The sequence below is a fragment of the Bos mutus genome, chromosome 5 (genome assembly GCF_027580195.1).
Source record: "Bos mutus isolate GX-2022 chromosome 5, NWIPB_WYAK_1.1, whole genome shotgun sequence".
NCBI lineage: Eukaryota > Metazoa > Chordata > Mammalia > Artiodactyla > Bovidae > Bos > Bos mutus.
The window spans coordinates 92021264-92044759 of record NC_091621.1 but is presented as its reverse complement, the minus strand read 5'-3'; the positions used below and the strand labels follow the sequence as shown (position 1 = coordinate 92044759).

The 23496-nt window shown below is 39.8% G+C and overlaps 1 protein-coding gene across 7 annotated transcripts in view; it reads right to left on the bottom strand.

Annotated features, from left to right (window-relative positions):
- Window positions 1-23496, bottom strand: part of MED21 (mediator complex subunit 21) — a 46439-nt gene extending 22943 nt beyond the window's left edge. The window contains exons 1-6 of one of the 7 annotated variants that reach the window (XR_011464284.1): window positions 23390-23496; window positions 15370-15484; window positions 14725-14825; window positions 13978-14176; window positions 13579-13643; window positions 11445-11864 (exon numbers count right to left, since the gene is read on the bottom strand). Coding sequence is in view for 4 of the 7 variants with exons in the window: in XM_070371236.1 (XP_070227337.1) it covers window positions 14000-14176; window positions 14725-14825; window positions 15370-15484; window positions 23390-23431 (435 nt within the window). In the remaining 3 variants the exon portion in view is untranslated. Of the gene's footprint in view, window positions 1-11444; window positions 13644-13688; window positions 14177-14724; window positions 14842-15369; window positions 15485-23389 lie in introns of those variants that run through there. The other 6 variants (XR_011464285.1, XR_011464283.1, XM_070371235.1 and 3 more) reach the window with 6 other exon arrangements.

The following is a 23496-nucleotide window of genomic DNA, read 5'->3' as shown; positions in this document are numbered from 1 at the left end:
TCTTAGTACCATGTGAAAGTAATAAAACAATATATTTTTTGTTGTTCATTTGCTAAGTCGTATCTGACTCGTGGACGCCATGGTCCCTTGGGTCACAAAAGAGTCAGATATGACTTAGTGACTAAACCACCACCACCATGGACTGTAGCCCACCAGCCTCCTCTATCCATGGGATTTCCCAGTCAAGAATACTGGAGTGGGTTGCCATTTCCTACTTCCAGGGATCTCCCCAACCCAGGGATCGAACTCACAGCTCCTACATTGACAGGTGGATTCTTTACCTCTGAGATACCAGGGAAGCCCGAAAACAACAGTAAACAGAAAATTAAATAATTAATGTATGTTTGTTCACAAAGGTTCAAAGTTCAAATTTATATGCTTATCTAGATTCCATAAATTCTCTGCATTTATTAAATGAGGTATAAGATTATGTAAGAGTTCAAGGTTTTATGAGTCTTTTTCCTATACTTACAAGATTCAGGATGGAGTATTAGGAAGTGTCCTGAGTTTGGAATCAGAGGGCCATGGGCTCTGGGTCAATGGACAGTTAACTGCTGACCCTCAGTATTTCCTTAGAAGTAGTGATTTCTACCTCACAATAATCACGGAGCTGTGGGAGGTTCAAGAAATAAAAGAAAACCAATTATAAATAATGTTTATTGGTTACTTCATATCAGACCAAATACTTGACATTTATTATTCATATCAACAGCATAATCCTTTGAGGTTGGTCATTATATTTCTTATTTTAGGGATTCAATATCTGAGTGGTGATGTCACTTAACCAAGGTCACATGACTTGTAAGTGGTACGGCCAGGGCTCAGACCTGGAGCCTATATACTAAACTGTTACATCTTATGGCTTCTACAGAGAAAAGAGTTGTTCAACAGCTGATGTATCAATAATCTTTCAAGAAGTTCTTGCAACAGTAATCGGAAGCCTGCAAAGTAAGATCCTATTTTCCTAAGCTCAGCTTACATCTATTGACCCTGAAGCCGACGCTTCTGGTATTCTCAGTAGCTGCATCTAATTTCTAGCAAAATCAAGGGAGTAAACTTCAATTCAGAGTCACTATATAAGTCCTGGATTCTGTATAGCGTGCTTTATTGGCAACTATTCCTTTGTTTTGATTTACCAAAACCAAAAAAAAAAAAGGCTGACATTGAACTTGCATCTCAAATCTGAAAAAGCCTCTCTGAATTCCTATGTATCAACCATTGTTAGAAAGAACAAGTATAAATCAAGGGAATTAAGTTTAATCCCCCTAATAAATAAAGAGAGCCCCAGCCAGGGTTAGGGGGAAATCTATTCCAGCAGCACTCTCAGGAAAGATAGAGATTTACTATACTGTTTGGTGTTATTTGCTGAAGTATTTAGAATAAGCCACCATCTGAGAGAGTAGACTACGTCAGGAAGGAGCTTAACTCTTCCAAAATTAAACTGTGTATTCAATCACTTATTGGATTTTTTTTCCTCAAAAAGCACCTGTGTTTAATAAGTAATTTCTTCACTGTGGGTTGAGAAAAATAATTTTAAGATCACAAGTATGACCCTGGTGTCTAAGGATTTTCTTAAATTTTAGCTCTCGCAGAAGAGTGTACTTTAAGTAGAGTCTTCCAACTTTCCCCAATCTTGGGTCTGAGAAATAAACAACATTAATATAAACAGTCTAGAATCAACTGACAAGAAAATGCTTCATTGTCATGCTCATCAGGGTCATGTGACTTATGATGTACCTCCAGAGTATCAGAATTCTTCTTGCCATAATAAAACAACTAAAATAAAATACCAAGCTATACCAGACCTCAAAGGGGAAAGAGTAAGAAGAAAAAAATGTAACCACTGATGGTTACATCTGCCACCTCATTTCTCTCTCCTAGACCCTTAAGCAATCTTAGCAATGTAAAAGTACATTGTCTTATTTTTCTTTTGAGGCAGCAGTTCTCAAACTTTAGTTTCAAGAACATTTTATACTCTTAAAAATTATCAAGAACTCTGAAGAATTTGGGGTTGGATGATATCTAATAAATGGGAAATTGTTAACATTCAGGCACACCGCAGGGATATTGTACCTCAGAGATACTGTGGATTCTGTTCCATCACATAAAACTAAGCTCACAATAAATCAAGTCACACGAATATTTTGGCTTCCCACTGCACATAAAAAGTTACGCTTACACTATATTGTAGTCGCATTTTGTCTAAAATATGTACATACCTTCATTTAAAACTATGCTATTGCTAAAAAATGCTAACCATCATGTGAGCCTTCAGTGAGTCATAATCTTTTTGCTAGTGGAGGTTTTTGCATCGATGTTGATGGCTGCTGACTGATGGGGCAGTGTTTGCTGAAGGTTGGGGTGGCTGTGGCAATTTCTTAAAATAAGGCAATGAAGTTTTCTTTCACAAATATTTCTCTGTAGCATGTAGTGCTACTGAGATGACCTAATAATTAAGTATAAGGGTTGCTTTATTATCATATAGGCGTTATGATCCCCAATTTTTATTGGACACCCCATCCAAACAAATGTTGAGCTGCTATTCCTGATATATTCATATTTATTTTTTATAAACTATAGGCATAATACTGTGCTAATATATTTCAGTTGTCATACTTCTAAAGACAGAAATTTTGAAAGGATTTAAAACTATTCTTACGACTTCCCTGGTGGTCCATTGGTTAAGAATCCGCCTTGAAATGCAGGGCACACAGGTTCCATCCCTGGTCAGGGAATTAAGATCCCACATGCTGTGGAAGAACTAAGAGCAATGAAGATCTGTCATGCCAAAACTCAGACTGACACAGCCAAATAAATATTTTTAAAACAAATTTAAAATTACTCTTTAATATTTTTATTTTATGTTTTATAAAACTTTTCTTGGACTTCACCAAAGAAATTTTAGTGAGAGAAATATAATTGAATAGCTTTGTTTCTATAATATTTGGTTTGGGACTATGGGATAAAGTGATATAAAATTCTGGTTTCAAGTTTAGTTTATTCTAATATTTGGTAATAATGGCTCTGACAGCTAAAAAAGATCTTGCAAAATATTATGGATTCAAACATAAAGGTTAGCTGCATTTACTAAATCAGTTCATCCACCTATTATAAAAGTTTTGGTTTTTTTCCAGCATTTAAGTAGTAAATTTCCACCTGCCCAGATGTCAATACATTGTTCTTGCAAAGACTAAAACTTTTTCTATTTCCAAATTTTAAATAAATTCTTTCAAAACTAACATTTGGGAAACTTTTAAAATAGATCAGATAGTTTTATTTTAGAGATACTGTAAGTGTTTAGATAGGAGAGTTTTTATAGATGATGAAAATCATTTTTGGCCAAAAACACTGCATAATAACAAGGTCTACTGTCCAGAGAACTATATTTAGTATCCTGTGATAAACCGTAAGGAAAAGAATTTAAAAAGAAAAAAAGAATGTATATATGTGTATGACTGAACCACTTTGCTATACAGCAGTAATTAACACAACACTGTAAATCAGCTATGCGTGTCTGCTAAGTCACTTCAGTCATGTCCGACTATTTGCAACCCTACGGACTATAACCTGCCAGCTCCTCTCTCCATGAGATTCATCAGGCAAGAATACTGGAGTGGGTTGCCATGCCCTCCTCCAGGGAATCTTCCCAACCCAGGGATCAAATCTGGGTCAATCTCTTCAACAAAAAATAAAAACAAAACAGGAGAATGTGTCCAGGAGAATGATGCTAGACTACTGTACCTGTATAGTCATTTACCCTCCATAATAACCCCATGAGGTAATTAGCAATATTATTGCTATTTTTCAGCTCTGCATGGACATAGGTAACCTGCCCAAGGTCGTACAACTGATAAGTGGCAGGGTAGTGCATGCACCTATACTATTAATCACTTTTTACTTTGTCTCTCCTGCCTTCACCCAGAAAGTAGCAGGTCCCTGCTGTGTGACCTGTGCAATGAACGTGGACATAAAAGATCATTCACCATCCAGAAGAAGTGCTCAAGGAACTTCCTCTGTGGTCATCACTAGGACTTAACAACTTCTCTATGAAGAGCCATGTTATGTCCCTCTCCTTTTCAGACAAGAGTAGACATTTGGTCACTGTTGTTTATTTTAGTCTCTAAGTCTGTCTGACCCTGCAACTCCATGAACCACAGCACACCAGGCTTCCCTGTCCTTCACAGTCTCTCGGAGCTTGCTAAAACTCATGTCCATTGAGTCAGTGATGCCATCCAACCATCTCACCCTCTGCCATAATCTTCTCCTTCTGCCCTCAATCTTTCCCAGCATCAGGGTCTTTTCCAGTGAGTCAACTCTTTGCATCAGGCGGCCAAAGTATTAGAGCTTCAGCTTCAGCATCAATCCTTCCAATGAATATTCAGGGTTGATTTGCTTTACGATTGATGGGTTGGATCTCCTTGCTGTCCAAGGGATTCTCAAGATCTCCTCCAGCACAATTCAAAAGTATCAATTCTTCGTTGCTGTTTTCTTCACAGTCCAATTCTCACATCTGTACATGACTACCGGAAAAACCATAGATTTGACCATAAAACCTTTGTCGGCAAAGTGATGTTGTCTCTGCTTTTTAATATGCTGTCCTGGTCATAGATTCAAGTTGCTGGCTCCAGCAGGACACTAGTTCAAATCAGAATCACAACACCAGCTTTGAGTGGATTCCAGAGGACTTGTGATATCTGCTACCAAACCAGCTAGTCCTCAGAGAGGGCAGTGGCAACCCACTCCAGTACTCTTGCCTGGAAAGTCCCATGGACGGAGGAGCCTGGTGGGCTGCAGTCCATGGGGTCGCTAAGAGTCCGACACGACTGAGTGACTTCACTTTCACTTTTCACTTTCATGCATTGGAGAAGGAAATGGCAACCCACTCCAGTGTTCTTGCCTGGAGAATCCCAGGGACGGGGGAGCCTGGTGGGCTGCCGTCTATGGGGTCACACAGAATCGGACACAACTGAAGTGACTTAGCAGCAGCAGCAGCAACAGTCTTTAGGTTCCCTTCTAGGACACATCAGCTTCCCGAATAGAACCAAAGTTCAGGGTCAAGCTGCCCTCTTGTGGTAAAAGATTGTTGCCTGTTTGGTCTCAGAAGACCCAATCTGCATCATTAAAGCATCAGTGCCTTAAGGGAGTTTCTTTCCCTCCATCTAAGGCCTTTTTCAGGCAACCAGAAGAAGAAAAAAAATGCAACCCTCCATAGGCAGGGGCAAGGATGAAGAGACAGGACATGGCCGTAGGCAGTTCACCTTTCTAAATTCCACTTAGTGTTGAAGTTTTGAGGAGTTCAGGAGACAGAGTGAGAGTCAGTCTTGTGGAAACACATCAAAATTCCTTTTCCAACAATATCTGCAGTGGCTAATAGCAAGCCAGTTCTGCTGAACGGTTCTATGAAGACCTAGAAAACCTTCTAGAACTTACACTCAAAAAAGATGTCCTCTTGATTATAGCAGACTGGAATGCAAAAGTAGGAAGTCAAGAGACACGTGGAGTAACAGGCAAATTTGGCCTTGAGTACAAAACAAAGCAGGTCAAAGGCTAACAAGAGTTTTGCTAAGAGAACGCACTGGTTGTAGCAAACACCTTCTTCCAACAACACAAGAGAAGACTACACATGGACATCACCAGATGGTCAGTACTGAAATCAGATTGATTGTATTATTTGAAGCCAAAGACGGAGAAGCTCTATACAGTCAGCAAAAACAAGACCGGGAGCTGACTGTGGCTCAGATCGTGAACTCCTTATTGCCAAATTCAGACTTAAATTGAAGAAAGTAGGGAAAACCACTAGACCATTCAGGTATGACCTAAAGCAAATCCCTTATGATTATACAGTGGAAATGACAAATAGATTTAAGGGACTAGATCTGATAGAGTGCCTGAAGACTATGGACAGAGGTTCATGACATTGTACAGGACGCAGTGATCAAGACCAGCCCCAAGAAAAACTAATGCAAAAAGGCAAAATGGTTGTCTGAGGAGGCCTTACAAATAGCTGAGAAAAGAAGAGAAGCTAAAGGCAAAGGAGAAAAGGAAAGATAATACCTATTTGAATGCAGAGTTCCAAAGAATAGCAAGGAGAGATAAGAAAGCCTTCCTCCGCGATCAATGCAAAGAAATAGAGGAAAACAATAGAATGGGAAAGACTAGAGATACCTTCGAAAATTAGAGATACCAAGGGAACATTTTGTGCAAAGATAGGCACAATAATAGACAGAAACGGTATAGACTTAACAGAAGCAGAAGATAGTAAGAAGAGGTGGCAAGAATACACAGAAGAACTATACAAAAAAATCTTCATGACCCAGATAACCATGATGGTATGATCACTCACCTAGAACCAGACACTCTGGAATGCAAAGTCAAGTGGGCCTTAGGAAGCATCACTACAAAGTGCGTGGAAGTGATGGAATTCCAGTTGAGCTATTTCAAATCCTAAAAGATGATGCTGTGAAAGTGCTGCACTCAATATGCCAGCAAATCTGGAAAAGTCAGCAGTGGCCACAGGACTGGCAAAGGCCAACTTTCATTCCAATCCCAAAGAAAGGCAATGCCAAAGAATGCTCAAACTACCGCACAATTGCACTCATCTCACATGCTAGCAAAGTAATGCACAAAATCCTCCAAGAGAGGCTTCAATAGTACATGAACCGTGAACTTCCAAATGTTCAAGCTGGATTTAGAAAAGGCCGAGGACACAGAGATCAAATTGTCAACATCTGCTAGATCATAGAAAAAGTAAGAGAGTTCCAGAAAAAAATCTACTTCTGCTTTACTGACTATGCCAAAGCCTTTGAATGTGTGGATCACAACAAACTGTGGAAAATTCTTAGAGATAGGAATACCAGACCACCTGACCTGCCTTCTGTGAAATCTGTATATAGGTCAAGAAGCAACAGTCAGAACCAGACATGGAGCAACAGAGTGGTTCCAAATCAGGAAAGGAGTACATCAAGGCTGTATATTGTCACCCTGCTTAATAACTTATATGCAGAGTACATCATGTGAAATACTGGGCTGGATGAAGCACAAGCTGGAATCAAGACTGCCGGGAGAAATATCAAAAACCTCAGATATGCAGATGCTATCACCCTTATGGCAGAAAGCGAAGAAGAACTAAAAAGCCTCTTGATGAAAATGAAAGAGAGTGAAAAAGTTGGCTTAAAGCTCAACATTCAGAAAACTAAGATCATGGCATCCAGTCACATCATTTCATGGCAAATGGGAAACAATGGAAATAGTGACAGATTTCATTTTGGGGGGCTCCAAAATCACTGCAGATGGTGACTGCAGCCATGAAATTAAAAGATGCTTGCTCCTTGGAAGAGAAGCTATGACCAACCTAGACAGCATATTAAAAAGCAGAGACATTACTTTATCAACAAAGGTCCGTCTGGTCAAGGCTATGGTTTTTTCAGTAGTCATGTACGGATATGAGAGTTGGACTGTGAAGAAAGCTGAGCACCGAAGAACTGATGCTTTTGAACTGTGGTGCTGGAGAAGACTCTTGAGAGTCCCTTGGACTGCAAGGAGATCCAACCAGTCCATCCTAAAGGAAATCAGTCCTGAATATTCATTGGAAGGACTGATGTTGAAGCTGAAACTCCAGTTCTTTGGCTACCTGATGTGAAGAACTGTCTCACTAGAAAAGACCCCGATGCCAGGAAAGATTGAAGGTGAGAGGAGAAGGTGATGACAAAGGATGAGATGGTTGGATGGCATCACTGACGCAATGGACATGAGTTTGAGTAGGCTCTGGGAGTTGGTGATGGACAGAGAATCCTTGCGTGCTGCAGTCCATGGGGTTGCAGAGTCGGACACGACTGAGAGACTGAACTGAACTCTGCTGAACTCAGTCACAAGTAAAACAATGTGTTATGCTGCTTTAAAATGTGCCACCTTAAACCTTTTCATTGAAAACACAACCCTTAAATGTAGTTTACATAAAATGTTGAGTTGTATTAAATACATGCCTCTCTACTCAAGGAAAGAATATTATTACACTACATTAAAAGACCCTCTTTTAGCTTCTTTGATAGCACCAATTTCTTTCCATCAGAAAGGTAATCACTGCCTTGCATTTTCTTTGGAATCTCCTTGCTTTTCTTTAAGTTATATAAACATACATTTATAAGCCTGCCTGAACATATGCACCCCTGGCCAAGAAGACATGCAAGCCTAGGGATCATATACATAAATGTATGAAATTTATAAGTCAAGCTAGTAAAGTGTCAATTTAAAAAATAAGTTTTGTCCTCCTGCCCAGAAAAGTGAACCTTCCTGAAAACCTAGACAGCTAGATTCAAATTTCTGATTATCAGTAAGGTTGAGCATTTTTGCACCTTTATTGGCCATTCTTCTGCTGTGAAAAGATTAAGTGTCTTGCAATTTTTTAATGGGTTAGTTGTTTTTTTTTTTTTTTTTGACTGATTCATAGATGGGTTTTATATATTTTAGATCCTAACCCTTTGTCCAGTTACAAATGTTGCAAATATCTGCTCTGCCCCAAGTTGAGCTTGTACTTTCATTCTTCTCAGAGTATTTTTATAAACACGAAGTCTAAATTTTAATGCATACAATTAATGCCACACTGTGCTCAGTTGTGTCCAACTCTTTCCTGTCCCATGGACTATAGCCTGCCAGGCTCCTCTGCCCATGGAATTTGCCAGGCAAGAATAGTGGAGTGGGCCTTTTCTAAATTAGTTAATATATATAAAGGTTTGAAGCAGTATGATACACATTGCTTATTGCTCACTGTAATTTTTATATTTTCTTTTATAATGTGAACTTTTTAGTTTAAAAAAATCCTTTCCTGGCCTGAAGTTACACAGATATTTCCTTAAGAATGTCTTTTTAAAGTTTTAGATATTTGCCCTTCACCTGCCAAGAATTTTTTCTTTTTCATAACAGCTTTATTGAGAAAAATTAGCATAAGTCACCCTTTTACAGTATATCTTTTTTTTCATTAAATTCACATTTGTGCAAGAGTCACCACTATCTAACTCCAGAAAATTTTCATCACCCCAAAAAGAAACCCCAGAGGTACTTTATGACTTTAATATATAGCATGTATATAACCAATATTCTAGCACAATTTCTATTCTTTCCCCAGTGATTTGCAACCTCATCTCTGTCACAAGTCAAGTTTTCGTATCTGTGAGGATCTGTTAGAGCTCTGCCATTGGTCTGTTTATCTATCCTTGCACGAACAAATGCTGTCTTAATTAGTAAATACTATTAAAGCAAGCTGTCATTGTTATTTTTTCATGAGAATATTAATTTCTACTGACACTTTGTACTTCCGTATAAATTTTAGAAATAACTTGTCAACTTCCACAAGAATCTCAGTTGGAAACTTAAAATTCTGTTAATTCATGAGGAAAACTGATATATTTATAATATTGACTCCTGTTTCATAAAGATATTATTCTCCATTTATTCCAGCTCCAAAAATGCTTGAAAATAGTTCTACAATTTTTCAATTTTTGTTCTATTTCTCCTTAAATGTTTTACATTTTTACTGTAAACTTGAAAGGTTTTTTTGCTATTGAAAATGTTTTTTTAAAAGCTTTTTTTCCTACGATTTGTTGCCAATGCAGTGTACATTGTTTTTAATGTCTAACATGCAAAACCTCCTGACGTCTATTTATGTAATCTTTTCTCACTAAGCAATTATTTCATCTTTAAATAATAAGAAATTTTGTTTCCATTTTATAATTTTTCTTTTTAAAGCTTAAATAGGTTATTACTGTCAGCATAAAATGAATCAGTTCAGTTCAGTCGCTCAGTCGTGTCCGACTCTTTGCGACCCCATGAATCGCAGCACGCCAGGCCTCCCTGTCCATCACCAACTCCCGGAGTTCACCCAGACCCACGTCCATCGAGTCAGTGATGCCATCCAGCCATCTCATCCTCTGTCATCCCCTTCTCCTCCTGCCCCCAATCCCTCCCAGCATCAGTCTTTTCCAATGAGTCAACTCTTCGCATGAGGTGGCCAAAGTACTGGAGTTTCAGCTTTAGCATCATTCCTTCCAAAGAAATCCCTTCAAGATGTGGTTAATAGCAGGCATCCTTGTCTTGTTCCCAAACTTAAAGGGAATGCATTTGATATTTCAATATGTTTGCTGTATTTTGTAAGTCACTTGGCCGCATTAAAATTTTGTTTCTCCTTTGCTATTTTTTTCATAAATGTTGAATTTTATCATGTTTTTCCTGCACCAAGGTAAATGATTTTGATTTTAATCTGTTAATGTGACAAATTACATTACTATTTTAAATCAAAGATCCCATGAATTCTGACACATACCATGACTTTATGCTCCATTAAAGAATGAAACAACAGCTCCAGCTCCCCACTGAATATCCAATTTAAGATACAGTTAAGAAAATTTAGGCATTTTAGAATTGACAAAATACAAAGTAAATCATGAAGAAAAACTCCCATGCACTCTTGAGATTAGACACAGACTGTGATGCACACAATTTTTTCTTCTTTAGCATTTCACACTATTTAAGTCATCTCTCTTTTTTCCTTAATCAAACTCACCTAGGTTGTTCATTACCTTAGTCTTTTTGAATCCCAACTTTGGGCTTTTCTTATTCTCTCAAGGTATAGTTGCCTTCTTAGTTTTCTGTTATGATTTAGTATTTCCTTCTTTCAGTTCAAAGTTTAGCTGATTAATTTTCAGCTCCCTTTTTTCTAATATAAGCAAGGAATACAATATTGTACCTCCTAAATGCTGTCTTAGCAAATGCAACAAGTTTCTATATGTAGTTTGGTTTTATTTAATTCTGAATTATGTTCTAACCTCCACTATCATTTCCTCTGATCTCCAAGTTGTCTCTTAGTGTTAGTTTTTTAGCATTCATCTTAATTTTATCCTGAACATGCACACAAGATATTCTGAATCAGATAGATTTATTACTGGAAGTAAATGCCTCCACACCCTTTACCCCAGACTTAGACCTGGGGCTATGTGTTAAAGAGTCATGGGATTTCTTTTCCTACACAGTGAGTGGTGTTAAAACAAACTCAGACTTAAGTATAAGACTTTGGGACACCAAAGGAACTACTGTAAACAGGGGCAAGGAGGCTACAGCAACAGGATTCGCAGATTGGCTGGAGAATCCTGTTGCTATCGCCTCCTTGCCCATTTGCAATAGTTCCTCTGGTGTCCCAAAGTCTTGTACTTAAGTCTGCAAGCTGCTCAAAAACAGATCGTGTATGTGTGCTCAGTCATGTCTGACTCTCTGCGATCTCAAGGACTGTAGGCCACCAGGCTCCTCTGTCCATGGGATTTCCCAGGCAAGAACACTAGAGTGGGTTTGCCATTTCTTCCTCCAGAGGATCTTCCCAATCCAGAGATTGAACCTATGTCTCCTGCATTCTTTAGCAGGTGGATTTTTTTCCCACTGTGCCACCTGGAACGCTCAAAGACAGATCAGATCCTTTTAATAGGAACAAGTAAGCAAGGCTAGAAAGATCTGGGTGTGAGGGAGGGAACGGGAGCAGATGACAGAATGGGACAGTTGATCAGGGAAGGTCTTTTCTGTGGTCCATTTTCAGGAGGTGTGGCTGAGGACGGTCTCTTCCACATTCCAGGGCTGGCTCAGGCCGAGGGTGGATTCCAGTTCAGGGGAATGTGGGGGACAGCCTAAAGTGTAATCAAGTCAAGTTAGAGGGCATTTTGTACAGAGTGGTCTTTGGGAACAATCAGTTCAACAACCAATTCATAAGATCAAAAACAGGAATCTGGAGGGTCTAGGTCTGGCTGCGTCACAGGTAGTCAAAGGAGTCATCCACTCATGGTACCTTAGTCATATTGGAAAGGTGGTTCTCTGCAGGAAGCCATTTCCTGGAATACAGTAGGGGGATTTCTTCACTGTTCTGCCCATATATTTATTTCAGCTCTGAGGACCTCCTAATCCAATAGCCACAAAATGGTGCCTAAGAGAAGCTGCTGCAAACAATCTTTATGAATTATTTTCTACAATCTCTATGCATATTTCAGAATATGTACTGTCCTCTTTCTTTAACACTTTAAACTGGGGGTGGAGGTGGGGGTTGGCAATGCCAATTTCAAATATAAGAAGTTTCTTTCAGGGAAGAGTAATATTTTAACAGTAGTCAGTCTACCATTTAAGGCTGTAACTTATTTCTCTCTTGGGGTTAACTGCATTGAGTATGCTCAGTCATTCAGTTGTGTCTGCTTCTCTGCAACCCCATGGACTATAGCCCACTAGGCTCCATTCCAGACAAGAATACTGGAGCAGATTGCCATTTCCTACTCCAGGGGATCTTTCTGACCCAAGGATCAAAACCAAGTATCTTGTGTTTCCTGTGTTGGCAGGCAGATTTTTTACCACTGTGCCCTGGGAAGCCCAAATTGTTTTGAATAGGGTTCATTATTTTGAAGACTACTTTCTTTTGTGAGCTCCTTTACATCCTTCATTCTAGTGTTTAAAAATAAAATGAACTTTAAGTGATGTCAGAGAGAATAAGCTTAACATTTAAAATTATTTGTTAGGATGGATAACATTTAACAATTTAAAAAGTTAATGATTCTCTAAGTTCTCTTACTGGAGCTAAAATGTACTCTCTAAGCAGTATTTTTCAAAAACTGTAGAAGTGCTTCATTATGATGGAATTCAAGGAGATCCGAGAGTTGGATGCATAAGTATACTTGAAAAAGCAGACACAATGTCAGCAATAACAAAGGGCTGGACTTCGCTGGCGGCTCAGTGGTAAAGAAACTGCCTGCCAAAGCAGGAGACACGGCTGCCACCCCTGGTCCGGGAGGATCCCATATGCCTCGGAGCAACTACGCCCGTGGGTAACAACTACTGAGCCTGTGCTCTACAGCCCAGGAGCTGCACTACTGAGCCCACATGCTGCAATCACTGAAGCCCAAGTGCCCTAGATCACATGCTCTTCAACAAGAGAAGCCACTGCATTAAGAAGCCCGTGCACCACAACTAGAGAGTCGCCTCTACCCAACACAGCTAGAGAAAGGCCCACGCAACAACAGACCCGGCACAAGCAAACATAAACAAATACAATTTCTTAAAAAGGGCCAGTGGAGATAATGATATTGAAGTAGTAATAACTGAGGTAGTGGAAGCATGCTCTGGTCAAATAGAATGCAGCAATAAAGGCTGAGAGGTTTACAGTATCAGAAAACAAACTCTGGATAAATAAGAAGAATGAGAAGGAATCTATGACTCAGGAAACATACTTCACTATATTTCACTATGCAAATTAAGGAGAAAAACGGGGTGGGGAGGGGGGAACAGGCAAAGAAATAAGAGGGGAAAAGTTGAGAATGAAGAAAATTCTTCTCATAATAGCATGAGAATTACACAGAGACAATTTCTTATTAGAAACAAATGTGGAGATGAACTAGAATGGGGTTTGAGGTTCTAGGAAAAGAGGAAAAAGCCTCCAAAAGTGACCTAATATCTAGCCATATTAACTTTGTTTCTTAAAAAGCAACGTGGTTTCAGAGTCATTTCTTGCTCAAGTTCTAAATTTATACCATGTCACCATTAAAGACGTAGAGGGATGTCAACCTGAATTCAAAAGTCCATGCTCTCTGCGTTTACCACCTCTTGAGGGATGTTTTGATTTGTAAAGACTGCAGAAACATGACAAAAATAAAGACAGAGATTATGTCACAACAGAATTTTATAGTACAGCTGTTTATTAATTATATTATGAACATTAATGCAACACTGGCCTCAATAATTTCACTCAGATAATAAAAAATAGTTGTATAGTGACAGTTTTTTAAAGCTGGTTCATTCATGATTTTACAAGCTTATTTATTAAGAGTGAAAACAGAAAACTACTTAAAATAGCTGAAAAGATAACATGTGTCATAGTGCTCAATGTTTCTGGAACTGCTGGTAAGGTTTACACCTTAATCTGAGGCAGAATTCTTACTGGCATTGCAACAGTCCTTTCCTCACCTGCAGTATGTGCTCACTGGTGCTATGAGTCTGGAAGAGACTGGCTATGGGTGCCGCTTCTCGTCTTCAGCTGGGACTGTGCAATATCAGCAAGTGCGCTCTGTATCTTTTCCAGAAGCATGTCCCCTCGGTAGACAACATCCTCCAGACTGGTAGCAGCCTCGTGGTTTTCCTCTTCCAGCTTATATAAGCTAGCAGCCTTTGTGAGAAAACACAAATTTAAGAATAGTTTGAGAAATGAAAAACCTGGGAAACTGATAAATGTTGAGGAGGAAACAAATCGCAGCGCACGTATTTCCTTTTAAATCTGATGACTATGCGACCACTGTGATGAGATTTTTTTGCCAGTGGCAGAAATCCTAAGATCAGATATTACTTGAGCGTCCTCCCTGTATGAATTATTTAAAAGATGACTTTTCAATTAGAGATCTCTGGATGGCTACATGAGACTCCTTTCCACATTGCTTTCAGACACTGCTATTCTACTCCATATCCAGAATGGTCCCTGTCATGTCACTATTGGCAAGGAAAAGAATCCGACTGAGGAAAATGGCAAGTTTCCTTGTAAGTCAAAACTGGACAACTATATATTTTCAGCACAGTCTTAAATAGGCTGCAGTAATTTACAATAAAACTCCCATTTTAAAATTTAGAGTAACTTTGAATATTGTAATATAAGGTACTAAATCTATTTCCTTGAATTCAAAATTCTATTCGTAAAATTCTCAAAGGAAAAGAGATTTCTACCTGTAAAGCAGCTGTAGATTCTTCACTGGGTAAGGAATCTATCAGAACATCAATGTCTTTTGCTGTTCGTGCAATCAGCGCTGCAAAAAGCTGGGCATATTCTAGAAAAAGATAGCACTCACTGAGGACATTAGAGAATCTCAAGTTTTCAGAAAGAGAAATTAAAGTTTAATAAAACCTTGAAAACTTCATTACTTTTTCTGTATTAGGCTTCTAATGATAAAAGTATAATTTTAACACATCAATTCTATGTCTGATAATTAGCTTTAATGTTAACTCAAATTAAAACTTAAGCATAATGTATTATCATTTCATTATTATGGCAATATAGTGGTCCCTTGAATAAAGGAATTTGAAAATTGGATGCTATTTTTATTAAGGTCCCACAAGTAAAAATTCAGCTAAATTCACACAATTCCCCTTTAGAGGAGTAAAAAAATCTGTTATTTCACATGAAAAGAATTACAAGTTGTTATGTAAATTTACTGTAATGAATTCATTTCTTTTATGACAAACTTGTAATATTCTCAAACAATAACATTTTTAGAAAGCCAAAAGTAAGTTGAATCTTTCAATAAATCTGATTTTAAGGTATTACAGGTAATGTGAGAGTCAAACTAAGAGAAGCCAAGAAAATCTATTTACCTTCTGTAGGGTTAGCCGGCTGATCTTTGTTAATGGCTGTCTGAATATTACTAAAGGAGGCAGGAGGGCCACACTGCTGCAGCACTCCAATGGCATTACAAAACTGATCTGCAAGCTGGAGGCAAAGGAAAGGTGGCCAAGTTAGAATGGATTTATCCTCCTTAAGGATTTTATTGGTAACAGCGGCAGCAATGTTTCTATAATGTTCTCTGAGCAAAAATAAATAAAACAGAAAGGAGTCATTCTGGATAACAGAAACCAATTACTAACAATGATTAAACGTTTTTGTTTTTTTTTTTAATTAAAAAAATTTTTTTTTATTTTGTACTGGGGTATAGCTGATTCATAAACATTTTAACCATGCAAAGAAACTAAATTCTCAGTGGCTCAGTCATGTCCAACTCTTTGCAAACCCATGGCTCCTTTGTCCACGGGCTTTTCTCAGGCAGGAATACTGGAGTCAGTTGCCATTTCCTCCTCCCGGGGATCTTCCCTACCCTGGGATGGAACCCCAGTCTCCTGTGTCTCTTGCACTGGCAAGCAGATTCTTTACCGCTGTGCACCTGGGAAGCCCTAAAGAAACTATGTTTGGTATCAATTTAGTTTAGACAGTTAAAAAGAAAAACAAAATAATCTTTCTTTTCTTCCCAAGGTAACAGAATGATAAAAGAAATATATGCCAGTACTTTCTGCAAGCACAAGTAAATACTTTGGGGGAGCAGTGGTGGAAAAGAGCACATCTGACACCAGCTCGATGGACATGGGTTTGGGTGACTCCAGGAGTTGGTGATGGACGGGGAGGCCTGGAGTGCTGCGGTTCATGGGGTTGCAAAGAGTCAGACACGACTGAGCGACTGAACTGAACTGAACTGACAGGCAAACATCTCAGAATGGCCCCAGGCTAAATTTTTAAATGTGACTCATATACAAAGTATTATGACCCCTTTTCTGAAACCAGAGTAATTACAAGTAGAAAGAAACAGTGGTGGGAAAAGACTGCACCTTAAGTATGTCTGAAATGTTTTTCTCCAGGAATCAAAACTTCTAGTGCTCTAAAAGTATTTCTCAAGCAGTTCGAAGACTGAGAATACCAAGTCCTTACTTACTGAAACTGTGTCCCATGGGGTTAAATGGAAGCTGGCACCTTAAATGAAAGACTGGAGTACGTCTTACAGAATAGCAGGTAAGGAAACAGCTTGTGACAAAACCCTTTGTTTGTAACCTGCCTCTAATGATTATGTTTGCTTTAGCTTTCTTTCCCTAATTGCATACCTTCCAAGCTTCACACAGCCCGCGTAATACAGCGCCAGACTTCTTACCACCCCCAACAGATAATGCTCCTGATGTGTGGGTCACTATAGTAAAAGGGACTTAAGCTGTTTTTCAAAAATTTGAAAAATTTGGAGTAAAGTCCTGCCCAGTTCAGACCAGTTAAGAACAGTTGGGAACAATGACCCTACCTGGGTCTCCTGCATTGCAGGCAAATTCTTTACCATCTGAGCTACTACGGGAAGCCCCAAGAACTGCTCCTGTGCAGAATACTGATTACCTTCTCCCTACCTCCAATCATCTTACCCCATGCCTGAGGCCACCCTACTTCTTTATCCCATAAAATCTCAAGCTTCTTTATTTTCTATTTGTTTCCCACCTCCACCCCCCACCCCCGGCCAAGAGGCATGTGGGATCTTAGTTCCCTGACCAGGGATCAAACCCATACGCCCTGCATTGGAAGTGCAGAATCTTAACCACTGGACCACCAGGCAAGTCCTCCAAATCTCAAGTCTCTCGCCTTCTGGGAAGCAATCTGAGATCTGCCCTCCTATCTTGTCACTCGGCTACTTCCCGAATAAATAAACCCCTTCTCTGGCTGCAAAATGATGTCTCAGCCTTTGGCCAGATGTGGATCCAGCAAACAAACTTAACTTTGTTAACATTACCATCTCCAAACCTAAGACTCCTATCCTCCCCACCAACTTCTCTCCATAGTCCTGACCACTCAAACTGCAACTCTTTGTCTCCAATCAGTGAATCAGCGTTTCCACTAAGTTTCACTGCCATTATTTGAATGACAGAACTCAAAAGTCAACTATTTCCTTTAGTATCTAATTTGTATTGAGAATCTTCCAGTCAACCAGTATACCTTCAGACTCTTAACTTTCATCTTCAAATCCTGCTAATGTTATTACAAATCTTTTCCTTTTCCTTCTACTATCACTGATGCTGTTAGTGAAACTAATTACTTCACACAAGAACTGTTTACAGTAGCTCCTTATTATTTTCTAGGTTATTTTACTCTGCTCCAAAATTCTGAGCTCGCCCCAGCATGGTTTTCAAGATAAATCTCCAAATCTTCAGGCTATTTCAAAGCTTTCAATAATCGAACTCAACCCTATTTGTTCATTATCTACTGCTGCTACTAAGTCGCTTCAGTCATGTCTGACTCTGTGCGACCCCATAGACGGCAGCCCACCAGGCTCCCCCCTCCCTGGGATTCTCCAGGCAAGAACACTGGAGTGGGTTGCCATTTCCTTCTCCAATACATAAAAGTGAAAAGTGAGAGTGAAGTCACTCAGTTGTGTCTGACTCTTCACGACCCCATGGACTGTAGCCTACCAGGCTCCTCCATCCATGGGATTTTCCAGACAAGAGTACTGGAGTGGTCATTATCTACTACTCCTTTATATATGCCTGACTAGTGAAAATTCATTCCTGACTACACTGCTTTTGTTCACATTTTTGCAAAGGTATTGGGTGGCAGTAAGTGCTCTGAGCCTGTACAAATATAGATTCTGATTCTGGTAACTGGAGTTTGTTAACTGAGAACATTCTCACATTAGGTTAAATACAATGCCTGTTTGTTCTGTACATATGAAGCTCTCAAAGTCCATTTACTCAACAAATATTTATCAAAATAATTCTAGAGACTTCCCTGGTGGCTCAGTAGTAATGAATCCATCTGTCAATGCAGGGGACACAAGTTCAATCCCTGGTCTGAGAAGATTCCACATGCCACAGGGCAACTACACTCCTGCACCAAAACTACTGAGCCAGCACTCTAGAGTCCCTGACCCGCAACTACTGGGAAGCCCACTTACCTAAACAGCAAGAGAAACCACTGCAATGAGAAGCCCGGGCACCACGCCACACCCTGCCCACAGCCTCCACTCAGTGCATCAAGAGAAAGCCTGTGCACACTGGTAAAGACCTAGTGCAGCCATATGTAAATAAATAATAAATAAATCTTAAAGGAAAAAAAACTTAAAAAAAATCAGCTCTATAAGCAGCACTGTATATATAACTGTATTAACATTATAGTGATAAAGTGAACAAGACAGTTTGCTCTCATGGAGTTCTCAGAGGGTAAAATAACTTTATTTTAAAGATTTTACAAATAATTATGCTTCAGATAAATCCTAAAAAGATTCCCTCTACTTTAGTTAATATCACTCAACAGTCCACTTCAGCACTTACAGCCGAAAGTTCAGTTCAGTCGCTCAGTGGTATCTGATTCTTTTCAACCCCATGCACTGCGGCACACCAGGCCTCCCTGTTCATAACCAACTCCCGGAGTTTACTCAAACTCATGTTGGTGATGCCATCCAACAATCTCATCCTCTGTCATCCCCTTCTCCTCCCGCCTTCAATCTTGCCCAGAATCAGGGTCTTTTCTAGTGACTCAGTTCTTCACATCAGGTGGCCAAAGGACTGGAGCTTCAGCTTCAGCATCAGTCCTTCCAATGAATATTCAGGACTGATTTTCTTTAGGATGGACTGGTTGGATCTCCTCAGTCCAAGGGACTCTCAAGAGTCTTCTCCAACACCACAGTTCAAAATCATCAATTCTTCAGCACTCAGCTTTATTTACAGTCCAACTGTCACATCCGTACACGACTACTGGAAAAAAAAATGGTCCTTCACTAGATGGACCTTTGTTGGCAAAGTAATGTCTCTGCTTTTTAATATGCTGTCTAGGTTGGTCATAGCTTTTCTTGAAAGCAGCAACCACCTTTTAATTTCATGGTTTCAATCACCATATGCAGTGATTTTGGAGCTCAAGAAAATATTCTCTCACTGTTTCCACTGTTTCCCCTAAATGCCATAGTCTTAGTTTGTTGAATGTTAAGTTTTAAGCCAGCTTTTTCCTCTCCTCTTTCATTTTATCAAGAAGCTCTTTATTTTCTCTTCCTTTCTGCCATAAGGGTGGTGTCATCTGCATATCTGAGGTTATTGATAACCCAGCAATCTTGATTCCAGCTTGTGCTTCTTCCAGCCCAGCATTTCTCATGGTGTTCTCTGTATGTAAGTTAAATAAACAGGGTGACAATATACAGCCTTGACGTACTCCTTTCCCGATTTGGAACCAGTCTGTTGTTCCATGTCCAGTTCTAACTGCTGCTTCTTGATAAGCACACAGATTTCTCAGGAGGTAGGTCAGGTTGTCTGGTATTCCCACCTCTTGAAGAATTTTCCAGTTTGCTGTGATCCACACAGTCAAAGGCTTTGGTGTAGTCAATAAAGCAGAAGTAGATGTTTTCCTGGAACTCTCTTGCTTTTTCAGTGATTCAGCGAATGTTGGCAATTTGATCTTGGGTTCCTCTGCCTTTTCTAAATCCAGCTTGAACATTTGGAAGTTCACTGCTCACGTACTATTGAAGCCTGACTTGTAGAATTCTGAACATTACTTTGCTAGCATGTGAGATAAGTGCTACTGTGCAGTAGTCTGAACATTCTTTGGCATTGCCTTTCTTTGGGTTTGGAATGAAAACTGACCTTTCCTAGTCCTGTGGCCACTGCTGAGTTTTGCAGATTTGCTGGCATACTGAGTGCAGCACTTTCACAGCATCATCTTTTAGGATTTGAAATAGATCAACTGGAATTCTATCACCTCCACTAGCTTTTTTTGTAGTGATGCTTTCTAAGGCTCACTTGACTTTGCATTCCAGGATGTCTGGCTCTAGGTGAGTGATCACACCATCATGATTATCTGGGTCATAAAGATCTTTTTTGTATAGTTCTTCTGTGATTCTTGCCACCTCTTCTTACTATCTCTTGCTTCTGTTAGGTCCATATCATTTCTGTCCTTTATTGTGCCCATCTTTGCATGAAATGTTCCCTTGGTGTCTCTAATTTTCTTGAAGAGATCTCTAGTCTTTCCCATTCTATTGTTTTCCTCTATTTCTTTGCATTGATCGCTGAGGAAGGCTTTCTTATCTGTCTGTGCTATTCTTTGGGATGCTGCATTCAGATGGGTGTATCTTTCTTTTTCTCCTTTGCCTTTAGTTTCTCTTCTTTTCTCAGCTATTTGTAAGGCCTCCTCAGACAACCATTTTGCCTTTTTGCATTAGTTTTTCTTGGGGCTGGTCTTGATCACTGCATCCTGTACAATGTCATGAACCTCCATCCATAGTTCTTCAGGTACTCTATCAAATCTAATCCCTTGAATCTATGTCACTTCCACTGCATAATCATAAGGGGTTTAATTTAGGTCATACCTGAATGGTCTAGTGGTTTTCCCTACTTTCTTCAATTTAAGTCTGAATTTTACATAAGTTCATGACCTGAGCCACAGTCAGCTCCTTGTCTTATTTTTGCTGACTGTATAGAGCTTCTCCCTCTTTGGCTGCAAAGAATATCATCAAACTAATTTCAGTATTGACCATCTGGTGATGTCCATGTGTGGAGTCGTCTCTTATGTTGTAGGAAGAGGGAGCTTGCTATGACCAGCGTGTTCTCTTGGCAAAACTCTGTTTGCCTTTGCCCTACTTCATTTTGTACTCCAAGGCCAAACTTGCCTGTCACTCCAGGTGTCTCTTGACTTCCTACTTTTGCGTTCCAGTCCCCTATGATGAAAGGGACATCGTTTTTTGGTGTTAGTTCTACAAGGTCTTGTATGTCATCACAGAACCGTTCAGCTTCTTCGGCATTAACGGTTGCGGCACAGATTTGGTTTACTCTGTTATTGAATGGTTTGCCTTGGAAACGAACAGAGCTCATTCTGTTGTTTTTGAGACTGCACCCAAGTACTGCATTTCAGACTCTATTTAACCTAACATTCCAGGTTCCTATGCAATATTGTTCTTTACAGCATCAGACTATACTTCCATCACCAGTCACATCCACAACTGGGCATTGTTTTCGCTTTGGCTCCCTCTCTTTCGTTCCTTTTGGAGTTATTTCTCCACTCTCTTCAGCAGCATATTGGGCATCTACCAACCTGGGGAGTTCTTCTTTCAGTGTTCTATTTTTTGTCTTTTCATACTGTTCATGGGGTTCTCAAGGCAAGAATACTGAAATAGTTTGCCATTCCCTTTTCCAGTGGGAACTCCACACCATGACCCATCCATCTTAGGTGGCCCTACATGGCATGGCTCATAGTTTCATTGAGTTAGACAAGGCTGTGATTCATGTGATCAGTTTGGTTAGTTTTGTGTGATTGTGGTTTTCAATCTGTTAAGATTAGGTAACCATGGGTTTTAAAAAAGAGGTGTCCTTATATGATGTTGGAAACTTACTGCTCTGATGTGGCTGGTGGGATGCTCAGACCCTGTAGAGAATGCAGTGGTATTTCTAGAGCCAGAAAATTCTGCCTACAGCTGAAAACACTAGATTAATTACAACTCCTAACCGCATACTGCTTTTGCACTATTTAAATGTTTTGAGTATATGAAGTCTTTCTAACCAGACTGTAAACTCCTCAAGGAGTAACTCTATGTAACCATGACAGTGTTTATATATACCAGGCAACCATACCAGATAACCTAGAGGCTTTCCTCCAAAATCCAATAATCAACCATGGCGTTAAGGGCCATATTCACTTTGTCCTTACTATCCTTCTGGCTATGAAACATATATGAACATGCAACATTTCCCCTAAAATAATGTTTGTATCCAGCACACATTACAATTTAATTTTGTAAAGCCTCAAAGAAGTATCTCCCCAAGGGAGACTGGTTGGAAGCCCAGGCAAGTCACCAAAGGTAGAATTCATCTTGGTGAATTTATCAACATTTAGAGGCTGGCCCTTATACAAAATAGATCCATTTCTCACAGGCAGATTCACATTCTTCAAGTGTACAAACACTGAGTGATAACAAGAATACCAACTTATTAGCTTCCAGTGAGAAAAAACTGGCAAGAGCCTAGGGTCAAGAGACTAGTTTGACTTTCCAGCCAACATCTACAGGTATCTAACCTGGGACATCAAATTATAAACAGAATGACAGAAGTGTAACTACCAATGAAAAACAATTTAGCTCTTAATGGTAATAAGTATATGAATGCTTTGGTTTGCATATACTTTCCATGTAGACATAAACAACAGGAAAAATAACCAGAAAGATCGAAGTAAGGGGGGCTACTTACAATACCTGCCCTTTCATAGGGAGGAGACTCATTGGCAGATGTTTTAAAAATCTTAAAGATATACAAAGACCGTAAGATTCACTATTATAAAGATGTCAGTTTCCCTTAAACTGACTAGCTGGGGGTGCGGCCGAGAGATGGAACCAACTAGGATGAAACAAAACTTTTCACATTAGTATCACTACAGCCCCAATCTGAAAATTATAGCCAAAGAATACTCTCGGCTAACATGTAATGACAAAGATCCAATCATTAAGAACACGGATTTATCTCGGTGGGTTAAAATTCATAAGGGAAAAAAAGCTTCCGCTTCCTCTCTCCTCCCGGCAAAAAAAAAAAAAAAAGGAAAGATCCATAAGCACCACTGACAAGAAAATAAAACCGGCCCCAGAGAACAAGGCAAGCCGGTGAACCCTGACAGTCCACGCAGTGAGAGCCCCCACTTGGCAGGCGAAGAGGCCGCTGGCTCCCGCCCGGCCCCGCAGCCGCCTCAGACCTTCCAGACGGAGGCGCCGCCTCCAGCCAACCCCAGCGCTTGTTGCTGAAGCCCAGCCTCAGTCCACTTCCCACTTCCGAGTTTCGTCCCTCACACCTCTTTCTCCGCTATGCTTTCTCTCGGCAAGGAAGACGACGGAATTAATCGAGTGCAATTGCTCACCGAGTTCACAGCGTCCTGCAGCTGCGTGAGCCGATCCGCCATGTTCCTCCCGCAAACAAAGAGACGTGAAAGCCGCTTCTCCTACGCAATTGGACAGTCATGGCCAA